The sequence below is a fragment of the Vulpes vulpes genome, chromosome 12, assembly GCF_048418805.1.
Source record: "Vulpes vulpes isolate BD-2025 chromosome 12, VulVul3, whole genome shotgun sequence".
Taxonomy (NCBI): Eukaryota; Metazoa; Chordata; class Mammalia; order Carnivora; family Canidae; genus Vulpes; species Vulpes vulpes.
In genome coordinates, this window is record NC_132791.1 from 140,514,309 (window position 1) to 140,527,602 (window position 13,294).

General features: G+C 45.1%; 1 protein-coding gene across 1 annotated transcript in view; it reads right to left on the bottom strand.

Moving 5' to 3' along the window:
- FBXW10B (F-box and WD repeat domain containing 10B) overlaps window positions 1-12,812 on the bottom strand; it is a 38,623-nt gene extending 25,811 nt beyond the window's left edge. The window contains exons 1-7 of the mRNA XM_026005533.2: window positions 12,085-12,812; window positions 9,914-10,090; window positions 8,731-8,931; window positions 8,496-8,623; window positions 7,659-7,781; window positions 4,740-4,849; window positions 3,264-3,464 (exon numbers count right to left, since the gene is read on the bottom strand). Of these exons, the coding sequence (XP_025861318.2) occupies window positions 3,264-3,464; window positions 4,740-4,849; window positions 7,659-7,781; window positions 8,496-8,623; window positions 8,731-8,931; window positions 9,914-10,090; window positions 12,085-12,589 (1,445 nt within the window). The 5' untranslated portion in view covers window positions 12,590-12,812. The remainder of the gene's footprint in view (window positions 1-3,263; window positions 3,465-4,739; window positions 4,850-7,658; window positions 7,782-8,495; window positions 8,624-8,730; window positions 8,932-9,913; window positions 10,091-12,084) is intronic.
- Between the last annotated feature and the right edge of the window lie 482 nt (window positions 12,813-13,294).

Below are 13,294 nucleotides of genomic sequence, written 5' to 3' on the forward strand. Positions count from 1 at the left end.
GCTAGACTTCATTAAAATTAAAATTTCTGCTCTGCAAATGACAATGTCAAGAAAGTGAGAAGATAAGCCACAGACTAGAAGAAAATATTTGCAAAAGGCACATCTGATAAGTACTACTATCTGAAATATACCAAGAACTCTTAAATCTCGACAATGAGAAAACAACTCTGGGATGCCTGGGTGGTCCAGCAGTTGAGCCTTTAGCTCAGGACCATGATCTCAGGGTCCTGAGATCAAGTCCCACATTGGGCTCCCTGCAGGGAGCCTGCTTCTCCCTCTGCCTGTGTCTCTGCTCTCTCTGTGTGTCTCTCATGAATAAATACATAAAGTCTTTAAAAAAAAAAAAAGACAATAATTCTGATACTAGAATGATGGATACATGTCATTATACATTCACCCAAATTCATAAAATGTACAGCACCAAGAGTGAACCTAAGGTAAACTGTGGATTTGGGGTGATTGTGATGTGTCAATAGATGTTCACCAATTGTAACAAATGTCCCACTCTGGTGGGGGATGTTGGTAATGGGGAAGGCTGTGAATATAGGGGAGCACAAGGTATATGGGAAATCTCAGTATTCTCCTCTCAAATTTGCTGTGAACCTAAAACAGCTACATAGAAATTGTCTTTTTTTAAAGGTGTTTTTGATGCAAGATCAGAAAAACAAACCAATAGTCTAGAATAGAGAACTCACAGAGACACTCTCATGTATGTGTGGGGAAATTACCATGTGATAAAGAAGGTACCACAAGTCAGTGGAGGACAGGTAGATTCCTTACTAAATGTTGCTGTGGGGGAAACTGCTTGCTTTATTTCAAAATAAATAAATGAAATGGAAACTCTACCTAACGCCACGTACCAAGTTGGACTTGGTTAGGTTAAAGAACTTAATCTTAAATAGGTTAAAGAACTGAATGTAAAAGGTCAAACTATAAAGTTAATAGGACAAGGGGTGCCTGACTGGCTCAGTTGGAAGAATGTGCAACTCTTGATCTTGGGGTCATGAGCTCAAGCCCCACACGGGGTGTAGTGATTATTTAAATAAATAAATAAACTTTTAAAAAACTTAAAAACTCAAGTTAATAGGACAAACTATTTTTTTAAGATTTTATTTATTTATTCATGAGAGACACACAGAGAGAGAGGCAGAGGGAGAAGCAGGCTCCGTGCAGGGAGCCTGATGTGGGACTCGATCCCAGGACTCCAGGATCACACCCTGGGCCAAAGGCAGGCACTAAACCACTGAGCCACACAGGCGTCCCAGGACAAACTATTTTAAAATATCTTGGTGAACTAGGACTAGAAAGACTCATAGACAGAAGATTAAAAGTATGGATAAACTGATACATTTTATTACAGCAATATAAAGAATTTTTATTCAGCAAAGGACACTATAAACAAAGTTAATGGAGTGATGAAGGAATAGATGATATTTGCAATTTTTAAAATGACAAGGGGCTAATACAAAGAAGAAAATGTAGAACTGCAAATCAAGAAGAAAATTAGAGGAACCCCAGTAGAAAAACAGGAAAAAGATACAATCAGGCCATTTATAAAAGAGAAAGCAAACTTATTAGTAATCAAAGTCATACAAATGGAAATGATTTTACACATATCCATCTGGTATTTGGATGCACATATCCAATAGTTTGAAAAAAAATTAAAATCTAGATGATGCCCAGTGTTGGTAGGGAAAGAGATACAAGAGGTCTGCTAGTGAGAATATGGACCCATACAGTCACCGTGGACTCCAGTTAGTACTTGGTCAAATCAGGTAGCACCTACCCTATATCCCAGCAAGTCCATTCCTAGGTATATATACCTAAGAAATCTCATAATGTCAATAAGGGGACAAAGATGCTCAAAGCAGCATTATTTGGAGGCAAGCTTGTGTCCTTCACTCAGGAAGCAAGCAGGTGAAACATATTGGAGTACTACGTGACTAACCAGATGGTAATGGGTACATCTTTGAAACATAGGATGAGGGACGCCTGGGTGTCTCAGTGGTTGAGCATGTGCCTTCAGCTCAGGGCATGATCCCAGGGTCCTGGGATCGAGTCCCACAGGAGCCTGCTTCTCTCTCTGCCTGTGTCTCTGCCTCTCTCCCTGTATTTGGGGACAAGATCAACATTTAAACCAATGGACATCCAGTAAAGCAGATTGCCCTTCATAATGTGCATGGGCCTCATCCAATCAACTGAAGGCCTAAAGAGAACAAAAAGAACAACCTCCCCTTACTCCAACAGTGGGATTCTCCAGCAGACCACCTGTAGATTCATCTGCACCCTCAACTCTCCTGGGTCTCCACCCTGCGGGCCCACACTGTAGATTTGAGACTTTGCAGTCTCCATAATCACGTGAGACAATTTAGTATAATAAATCTCTTTATATATATATATATAAAGACACACATCTCACTGGTTCTCTTTCTCTGGAAACCTTAATACACACATATAAGAGTATGCCCAACCTCATTAGTAATTAAAGAAGTTATGATTAAAACCACAATAAAGATTATTTAAAGCCCATCAGATTGACATTTAATATCATTGGTCTTGAACATTTAAAAGTGTTGGTGGGATCTAGAAGAAGGGATCCTCTCATACCCTGCTGATGAGAGTGTAACTTAATGCAACCGTTTTGGAAAATAATTTAGCACTCCTACCAACAAATTGCACTACAGGGGCACCTGGGTGGCTCAGTGGTAGAGCATCTGCCTTTGGCTCAGGTTGTGATCTTGGGGTCCAGGGATCCAGTCCCACATCAGGCTCCCTGCAGAAAGCCTGCTTCTCCCTCTGTCTATGTCTCTGCCTTTCTCTGTGTGTCTCTCATGAATAAATAGTAAAATCTTTAAAATATATTTATATGTGTATATGTGTGTGTGTGTACATTTTCAAACACTATTTTGCTACTAAAGCATATTTCACACCCACAGAAAACTACTTTCCCCTGAGGAATCTATAAAAAGAAATACAGCCATCATCTAAGAGTGCTAGAAAAGATACATTCTGATTCACAGCCTTCAACTAGAAAGTAGCCTGATAATAGATATAAATCTATCTCATTCAAAGTTTAAACAGTATACAAATTATTGGTTTTTACCTTGACAAATAAAGAAGAAATATTATGGGATATTCAAGAAATCAGTATCATTTAAGGTAACTTTTCAAAAAATACGAAAAGGAAAAAGCATGCATGCTTCTTCCACAAACTGACTTTGGGCCTTGGGTAGGGTGGACCACGACTCCCTCAGACCACTCACCTGATACTCAGGTCATAACTCCCGCTTAGTAGAAAGTTCTCCTCCTCACACAAGAAGAGAGTGCGGACACTCCCAGCATGGCCTCGGAACTCGATGGGTAACTCCTTTACTTGTATGACATCTAGAAGCTGGATCTTACGGTTGGATGACACTGCCACCAAATCTCCCCCAGAATAGTGGATGACTCTGTTTCGGTCCCACCTGAGTTGCCAGGGAAAAAGATGATCCATGAAAGAAGAGTTAGTGTCCTTCCAAGAACTCCCTTAGGATGGTGGCTGTCACTCTCAGCGATAATATAATGGAAAGTTTAAGGCCTTCCAATAGGGATATAGCAGAAGGCACATCCTTGGTTGACCCCTACCTCATACTATACCAAAAAGTCTTTTAGGTTGAAACCTAAAGACAAGGGGTCCCTGAGTGGCTCAGTCAGTTAAGCATCTGCCTTTGGCTCAAGTCATGATCCCAGGGTCCTGGGATGGAGCCCTGCATCCGGCTCAGGGAGTCTGCTTCTCCCCCTCCTGCTCCCCTGCTTATGTTCTCTCTCTCTCTCTCTCTCTCTCAAGTAAATGAATAAAATCTTTTAAAAAACTAAAAACAGACAAAACCATGAAAAAATCTGCTAATGTATGATAAATCCCCAAGAGAACAGAATATGCATCATTTCCCAAACTTATTTGACCATGGGAAGCCCTATACCAACTGCATATCCCACTGTTTCTTTTGTTGTTTTTTCTCTTAACCAATATCCAATGAGCACATATCAGGTTCCAAGTCCTGTGCTAACACAGGAAACACAAAGATGAATTAGATGTGGATCTTGCCTACAATGAGCTTGTAGTCCAGTAAAACAGGGTAAGTTAAATTAATTTTCCAATCATAAGACTTTCAGCAAGTAGATAAAATATGAGCAAGGTGACCAAATCATTTATAGTCCAAACTGAGACTTTGTTATTGTGAAAGGGGACATTATTATTAATAACCCCAGGACCACAGAGTAAAGCGGGATTTTTTAAAGATTTTATTTATTTATTCATGAGAGACACAGAGAAAGAGGCAGAGACACAGGCAGAGGGAGAAGCTGGCTCCCTGCAGGAACCTGATATGGGACTCGATCCCAATACCCTGGGATCATGACCTGAGCCAAAGGCAGACACCTAATGAATTGAGCAACCTAGGCACCCCAAAACAATGAAAATATTTCAAAAAAAGCAATGCTATCATGCACATGATTTGTGTGAATGACCACTGATCAGTACACCAAAAATTATAACAGGAGAGCATCCTCCGCCCACTGCGAAGAATGGTGCAAACATCCAGCATCTATGCTCTGGAGGGATCTCATGTTCATGGTGGGCCAGAGCTTGATGTGATGAAGGACTGCCTTCCCAAGTGAACAGGGGTCATGGGAATCCTAAAGACACCGTTGTGGATGATTCAAGGGTCCCTGAAGACCTGGATTCTGACCCCAGTACCTACGTGTCAGAGAGAATGCGGATATTATAAGTCCCACAGAAGATATTTCTCTCTTCCATCTGGACCTGCTGAGTTTCCTGGTTCTGGTATGCGGCCCACAGGTTGTAGTCATTCTAACAAGGGAACACTCGGAGTCAAAGCACAGTGGCAACTTTACCCCGGGCCCCAAATATGCACCCCCTAAGGTCTTCCCCGGCAAGAACAAAAGGGCCCAAGGATTCTTCCTCTTTGGGCTGTGGCTCCTCATGGGAGGGACCCATGAGCAAGCACTACAGTAATCCACAGTGAGTCAAGGTTCCTGACTCATCCTTCATCTCCTTGTAATTTCCCTGTGTTCTGATTCCATGAACTTTCAAGGTCACTGATCACTCAACTTTTCCAAAAATGAGCTCCCAAAGGGTAATGCTCGTGAAATAAAATCACAGGTGCCCCCTGACCAGCTATGTTGCAGAAGTTGGGGTTTTGTGGTTATGCTGTATACGCCTGACAGTACGAAGTGTGCTAGTGGGAACTCAAGCAGTATGTGAAATCACAGCCACACACTCCATGCGTTCATGCCTGGAAGTCTGCACACATAGGCAAGCTTGATTTCTCCTTTCTCCAGGATCACGGCCCCGGCTGCAGGCAGCACTAAACCGCTGCCTGCGCCCCTGGGGCTGCCCGGTCCTTCCTTTTTATTGTTTTTTTATTTTTTTAAAACACTTTATTATTTTTTTAATTTTTATTTAATTATGATAGCCACACAGAGAGAGAGAGAGAGAGAGAGAGAGGCAGAGACACAGGCAGAGGGAGAAGCAGGCTCCATGCACCGGGTGCCCGACGTGGGATTCGATCCTAGGTCTCCAGGATCGCGCCCTGGGCCAAAGGCAGGCGCCAAACTGCTGCGCCACCCAGGGATCCCCCCGGTCCTTCCTTTTTAAAAGCTCCTTCCTTCCTTCCTCTCTCCTTTCCCCTCCCTCCCTTCCTTTCTACCCTCTGTCCCTCTCTCCCTCCATGGCACACTCTGAGCCACTATGGCATGCCAGACATGCTAAATTCTGGCATAGATGACTCTACCAGACTCTCAGCTTCACTCCTCTTTCGAGCCATACTCTTCACCCTCAAATAGCAGGAAATGACAACCATGACAGCAGGAAACTGAAAATCAGGGTGAATTTATCATGAAACCAAAGAAGACCACAGCATCACACTTGGATCTGGGAACATCTCTTCAAGGTCTCCTTCCCACCTAGACTTCTTCTCAATGCCTATAGACTCTTCCTGGGGATGCCCATTTTTCTCAGCTCAATCTCCTTCTTGATCTCTAACCAAGAAGTGTTGTTCACCTAAAAGCCTCTCCCCAGAATCTGTCAACCAACCTCCCCTCCCATGTCCAAGTAGCTCTGATATCCTGCCTTGAATTAATCAAGACTTCCTTGACTTCTCACGGCCTGGGCTGGAATCCCTTGGCTCTTGTTCATCAGCTAAGCTTTGAAAGCCTAGAAGCTCCATGATGGAGTCATTGGGAGCAGAAACACATGATTCCAATCCCAGCTCTGCCACTGACCAGCTAGGAGACCCTTGGCAAGTTCTGGAACATCACAGCCTTCATTTCCACATCCATAAACTGAGAGCAAGGGTATCTCCTTCATCTACAGTGAAGATCAAGTGAATGATGTATACGAAGCCCTTGGCACCACACCTGGCACACTGGTCAAGCTCAGTGCCCATGGCAATCACCACCCCTCAGAAGCACTCACCTATACCTTTCCCTAGCAGACCTCCTAATTGTCTTGCTCCCTCATGTGTTCTCATCTGTTTCTCTCTCTTTTCTTAAATTAGAACATTTCTAAAATATCAAACACTGCCCAGGTAGTCCTTTTTGGTTGGGCAATTACTAGCTATGTCACCTAAAGAAGAAGGGTGTTAGTTTTCTTATACTTAGAGCAACAAGCTCAGAAAGAGCAAGTCAGCATGTATCTCTGTCACTCTATCTGGGAGACCTGAAACTCTCTGTGCCTCAGTCTCTTCATCTGTAAAATAGGTAAAGAGACCAACTCAAAGACAAAAAACAATTGCAAGTCAAATGAAGTCCACCAACGTTTTTTCTCTTTGGCCCACATAGATTTTTTTTAAATGCTCTTAATTGGTTGCCAGCATTTAAGGAAAATAAGAGACGTCACAAGATAACTCAGATTTCTAACCTCTCTTTAAAGCTCAGATGTCTAAGGAGGTTGAGGACCACAGTCTCTTATGGCAATTATCAGCCGGAGCTGAATAGCAACCAGCCCCTTCAGGTGGAGAAAGAACTCTCCAGCTAATCCCGCTCTGTCACACCTGTTCACACCACCAACCTCCCCTCATTCATGTGACCTGTCTGGCCTCTACAGATATATGAACTAGATGGTCTCTCTGGTCCCTTCTATCTCTCAAATTCTAACTCCTACTACACAGCTTCCCTATGAGAAGCTAGAGTCTGGCCACCCCTCATTAAGTATCCTTTTTTGTCCACTGGATAGATTTCAAAACAGAAGGCCTCTGAGCAGAGAATTGGGGGCAGGAATATGATGGTTTTAGGAATGACCGCCATGTCTGGAAAAACTGTATATAGAGCTCAGAGTCTTTTATCTGCTCTTCATCGTTGCCTGAGATTTCCTGGGGGGTCTATGGTTAAGACTCCCAGCTATTACTGACATCCACTCATTTAACAGATGAGGAATTTAAGGCTGAAGGAGAGGAAGTCACTCACTTGAGGACACACACCACAGGACTCTGGTCTTCCTTAGGGAACGTTGCCTCCCATCCCCTAAATCCATGCACTACATCCTATATCCTCCCACTTTCTCTACCTTCATGTGACTGCTGAGTCTGGACTCGACTCCAGCACAGCTAATGAGAACAGGACACTCACAGTGACTTGCCCCAGATGCCACTCCAACCCACCTTGGTTCTCAGTTTCCATTTCTGATTTTTCACACGTATGCACTTCCCATCATCGGTCATTTTAGGAACTGGGATAAAAAGCTTGTTGGCATAATTGGGGTCGATTCCCATTGTGTAGGATCCCTGAGGAAAAAAATAAACATAGAATGGTTGTCTTGGCCCCTACTCTCCAAGAGGAGGGGGAAATCTAATGCTTGGCAAGATCTGAAGGTGTGGGTAAACTCTGGTGAAGGAAGGCCTAGGCCTGGCCATTAGTGCACACAGATTGGCTTAAGGTGGATAAGGAATACCAAACACCTGGAGGGACACCAGTGAGAAATGGCCAGCAGTTCTCCGCTTCCCAGAGTATGGCCCACCTCATAACGCCTGCCTCTTCTTGTCTTCTGATATCTCTCTCTGCTGGGAAATATTCAAGCTACCAAGGACCCATGATTCAGGTTAAGGCTTCAGGTAGGAAACAGAAGTAAAACTGCCAGAGCTAGACACTATCCAGGAGAATTGCATTTTAACCTAAGAATATACTTAGTGGTCTTCGAAACATCTGCAGACCATATGGGGAAAACAACCCTCTGCTCTGTGAGGTTTCAGAAAGGCTCTGCCTCTCTCTTCCTGAGAGGTTTCTATGCATGCTGTCCCTGCTGGATGCACTGGCAATGGGGTGATTAGTGGGGAGTCCAGACACAAAGGAGGTGACTACGGAAGCCTACAAAGCAGCAAATGTGGAGCAGGAGACCGAACAAGGCTCTACGAAATAGACCAGAAAGGCCCACAGTCAGGCCAACCTCAACACAGAAATGAGGCTGGTGTCCAGAGCGACCCTCCCCAGACAGGAAGTACCTGCAAGAAGGCAATATGGTTCTGAATGAAAGTATGCATCGACAAATCCATCTTGACTTGCTGAGCCAGGGCGGCCCAGTGCTGGCTCACAGAAGTGCACCTGTTCAGGCTGTTTTTATCCAGCATACCTGGGGAAAACAAAACAAAACAAAACAAAACAAAACAAAAAACCTGGACCTGGGAACCTCCCAACTGAGCTGTGATGAGCAGCATCTCAAGAAATAGCCCAGCATACTTAGGATATATTTGGAGAGGTGAATGGGCAGGTAACGGATGAAGTCTCGGTATTTGCTGACTCCGGAAGACAGGTCTTTGACGACATCCAAGTCAACCAACAGATCCGAGGGGGTGCTTTCTGCCTTGGACATGCCCACTTTTCTGGAAAACAGCTTATTCATCTCGGAAATACACTGGAGTGAACTCTTCCGTTGTCCTTCTAGAGGAAAGCCAGAGAGGGGTTTGGATGAGATTGTCTCTATGGTAACTCCAGGCCAAAAGAAGCTCTCAGCAAACCCTCTCCCCGGAAATGGAGCTCATCGGAATTCACCCTCAGACCACTGGATTTCTGTCATCTCTTCTGCCAAACTAGAAATAACAACCTCCCCAACCAAATACACGAGGACTTTTCAGCCTTCCCAGTTCAAGAAGATGCCGGTAGAATCAAAGCCCCGCTCAGGTGAAATGGCCTTGTGCCTAGAAGTTCCTTAAAATATCCCAAGGAAAAAATGTGAACAATTTTGTAAAGGGAGCACTGAATGAAATGATTCGGTCAAGTGTTGATAACTATTGAAGTTGAGTGATGGTTATGTGGGGTGGTTATCAGACGGTCTTATCTGTTTAAGAAATCTGGAAGTTTCCAGATAAAAAGTGCTTGAGAATCAATGCTTCTTGTGTTTCTTGTAATTATGCCATGCAGAGCTCTCACTTCACAAGCAACTTAGGAGAGCCTTGAGGTTGGGTTCCAGCTCCCCACTGCTTTTGTTTCCTCCTTAAGACTGAATCCAACGCTGCTGCAAACAATAGTCACCGGTAGGCTAACTTCTAGAGGTGTCCACCTCACCAAAGGTCAGGGGCCAGATGAGGGATGGTGGCCCTGGGGCAGAAGGAGACTCCAAGGGAAACCCTTTGATAGCTTCCTTTCTGAGCTCTATTTTCAGATGTCTCTCAGAGACACCAGGATGGAGAAGCGAAAACATGGCCTTTAGGGTTGTCATGACTGCCTTCAATCCTTGCTTCTTCCCTACTTGATGTGGGATTCAATGACGTAACAACTCCTGGTGCCCAACTCTTGGTGCCCAATGAATGTTCATTTCCCAAATCTCCCACCCCCGGATGCCACTGCCCTAGCCGGCTGCTCCAACTCCATCAGGACTTTCCGAGCTCGTGTCTATTAACTTTCTTGCTACAAGCTGACTTACCAGTATTAGACGCTTCACCCTCCGTGTTCTCAAACAAATTTTCTTTCCCTAAAGTTCTGGACAAAGGGAAGGATGTATTCCTGGTGCTGGCTGCCCAGAAAACACCTGAGGTCTCAGTCTGTGGGTTGTAGTCTTTCTCAGGGACGAAAAACAAATCACTGGTGTCTTGATTGAGGCCTGAAAAGCAAAGGGCCAGGACAAGGTTGTTCTTTAAGAGGGGGTGTGGAGGAAAGGAGGTGAGATAAACTTTTATTTCTACTTGCTTCTCTTTGATCTACGTGAAATGGACCGGGCCAGTTATGTCTGGTTTTTACCGAGGGGCAGGGGGGACTCCGAGTTTCTATGCAAAAATTGCCGAACTCTTGTTAGGTTTTGCCAGCCCATCTACAATGCAAACTATCTCAGAGCCCCATATAAAGGAGAAGAGGGCTGTGGGCAGGAGCTGAAAGTGGGACAATTTTTCTGCAGTGCGTGCTTAATTTTCTTCAACAATATCAGTAACCGCCCTCGAGTCAAATTAGAAAAAAAATTTAAGATTTTATTTATTTATTCATGAGACACAGAGAGAGAGAGAGAGAGAGAGGCAGAGACACAGGCAGAGGGAGAAGCAGGCTCCAGACAGGGGGCCGGATGTGGGACTCGATCCTGGGACTCCGGGATCATGACTTGAACTGAAGGCAGAGGCTCAACCACTGAGCCACCCAGGTGCCCCTCAAATTAGAAAATTTAACTTAAGAAACATGCTCCCCTAGGAAAGAGGGAAACTTGTTACAATCACTAACTAGACTCCCACAACTCCGGTCCAAGTGCCTGACCCCTATGGTGGGTGGTGAAAGCCTTCCAGGGGGAACCACAGAATGCTGTCTGTGTGTGTACCAGCCAGGCCTTCTGGAGTCTTCCGGCTCCTGGAGGGAGCAAGCCGGAGGACACGTTCCGTTGGGGAGACCTCGTTTCCAAGCCCCCTCCTGCATGACCCAGGCCGCGCCACTCAAAGTTCAGTGTCCCTGAACTTTGGCTTCCTTATCTACAAAATTAAGGAGCTGGACTGGTGGATCTCTGATCTAATTTGCAGGATGCTCTGATTTTTCTTTTTTCACCATCTCCAATCTAGATTTTTATTCTTTTACTTCCCTAACCCACCAAAGAAATCACATGGGATCTCAGTGTCCCCTGGGTAATCTAGCTTTGAAATTATTTTGGATGCTAATAGTCTACAAATATGACCACAAAACAGGTCTCTGGACATTTAGAAAATCCCCACCTTCAAGAGCTCAACACTGAGATGCTGAGACTCCTCCATCTGATGGCTCCTCTCAGCCTTCTCCCACCCCACCCCCCACCAATCCTGGGCTGGATTCCCCCCCCCCCCTAATCTCTTGCCTCTTTGCTGGTTTCTTTTGCTTTCCCCATCCAGGTGGTTAAACATTTCTAAGACACTCTCACCCACACCCTAGACCAACGGCTCTCAAGGTGAGGTCCCCAGACCAGCAGCAGCAAACTAGGAACTTTTTAGAAACGCAAATCTCACGCCCACCACTGAGCTGCTGAATCGGGAGTTCTAGGGGAGGGTCCCAGCCCGTGCTTTCAAAAGCCTTCCCAGAGAATGTGATGCAAGCTAAAGTTTGAGAAGGCCTCCCCTGCCCTTATGAGGCCCCTTTGCTGTCTCCAGCCTCAGACAGACCCCTCTGCCAGGTTGGAATTTATGCACGAGAAGGAAGATGGTGGAACGAATGGGCAAAAGCCCTAAACTTTGACCTCTTGGCCTGGCTTCTGTGCAGTGCAAACTGAAGGGCAAAAGAATTCAGAAGCCATCCCCTTCGGTCCCTACCGAACCCAATCTAAACCCTAAGCCAGTAATGCAGGAACCACACCACACCAGAAAGCAGTAGAGGTGCCGACCAGCTGTACGTGGGCCTAAGTCCATTTTCAGTGCCTGACTGTTACAGGTTCTATACCTCCTTCTGCGTTTGCATGTTACACTTTTCTAGAAGGAAGTAGCATTCAGCGATTTCTCCTTTGGGAAACAGGACCACATGTCAGGCTGAGGAACTCTATCGGGCATTCTGGAAAATCCCCATCTACCTAAGCTTGTCCACACCTCTGGTCCCTGTGTGGCCTGGCTTCCCAGTCTTCGGAGGGCCCCTCCGGTCTCCACCCGTGGCCTTGTTTACCTGAGACGTTGTTCCTCTCTCTCAGAAACAGGACTCTGATGACATTGGCAGCAGTGAGCAATAACTTGGGGTCACACATTTGCAGCAGCAAGAGCGTGTAATTTGCCTTGGTCCGATGGGTGCTTTTCCCAAACCAGTACAGGATCTCCCTCATCTTCTGTTCTACCGTTTTGTCCAACATCTGGTTCAGGGAAGACTTGACGATTTTCCCCTCCTTCCTGCTGAGGTTGATCCGGGAGCGGCTGTAGATGAAATCCTTCCCCTGCGTGGTCTGCAAGATAGTCTGAAAATAGTGCAACAGATACAAGCTATCCAGCTGCTTCAGGATGCTAACTAGAAACCGCTTCTGAGGCACCTCTCCGATCCTTTGGAACCACTCTTTGGTAGAGAAGATCTTCCAAGCCAAGACGCATGTTTCACACTTCTGGCACACGGGGACAGAACTGTCCCCCTTCTCACAACGAAAGTAGGGGGCATTCCTGAGCCTTGAGTCCAGGTTTTCCATGATCCTGAGATGACCAGCTCATTTTATCCTTGCCTGTTGTCAACCCTACCAAACACCAGAGGGTACAGGAGAAGCTGATACATATCCCAGTTGAGCCTTTTCTGTTATAAACATTTCCCAGAGGAAAGGTAAACCTGTTGGATGGAAAGCTTCTCTCTCCCAGAAACTGCCGGTAGAAGTCTGGCTTTTTGTACTGACCTCCTAGGAAACATGGTTTTACCGTAAGTCTCCTAAACCGGGCACTGCCTAGGAGGAGGCAGTTGCTGTATATTCTGAAAGAGCTGGTCATCTCATTTCTAGAACAACCAGAGGAGTGTTAGTCAAATTGAAGGAATACAGGCACCCCTTTTAAAGAAAAAAAAAATACATATATCATGTGGAACTTCGATTGTTATTAATGACTTCTAAATATTCATGGATATAAAACTGGATGCAGGGGCACCTGGGGGGCTCAGTGGTTGAGCATCTGCTCAAATCGTGATCCCCCTGGGATGGAGTCCTGCATTGAGTTCCCCACAGGGAGCCTGCTTCTCCCTCTGCCTGTGTCTCTGCCTTTCTCTGTGTCTTTCATGAATAAATAAATAGTTTTTTTAAAAAATTGGATGTAAACTTCCTACATGTATAGCTGTTTGGTTATGAGACAGCTATCCCAATGATCTTAAATATGTTTATATTTGTTTTCTAAACCCATCGATGAACTGAAAA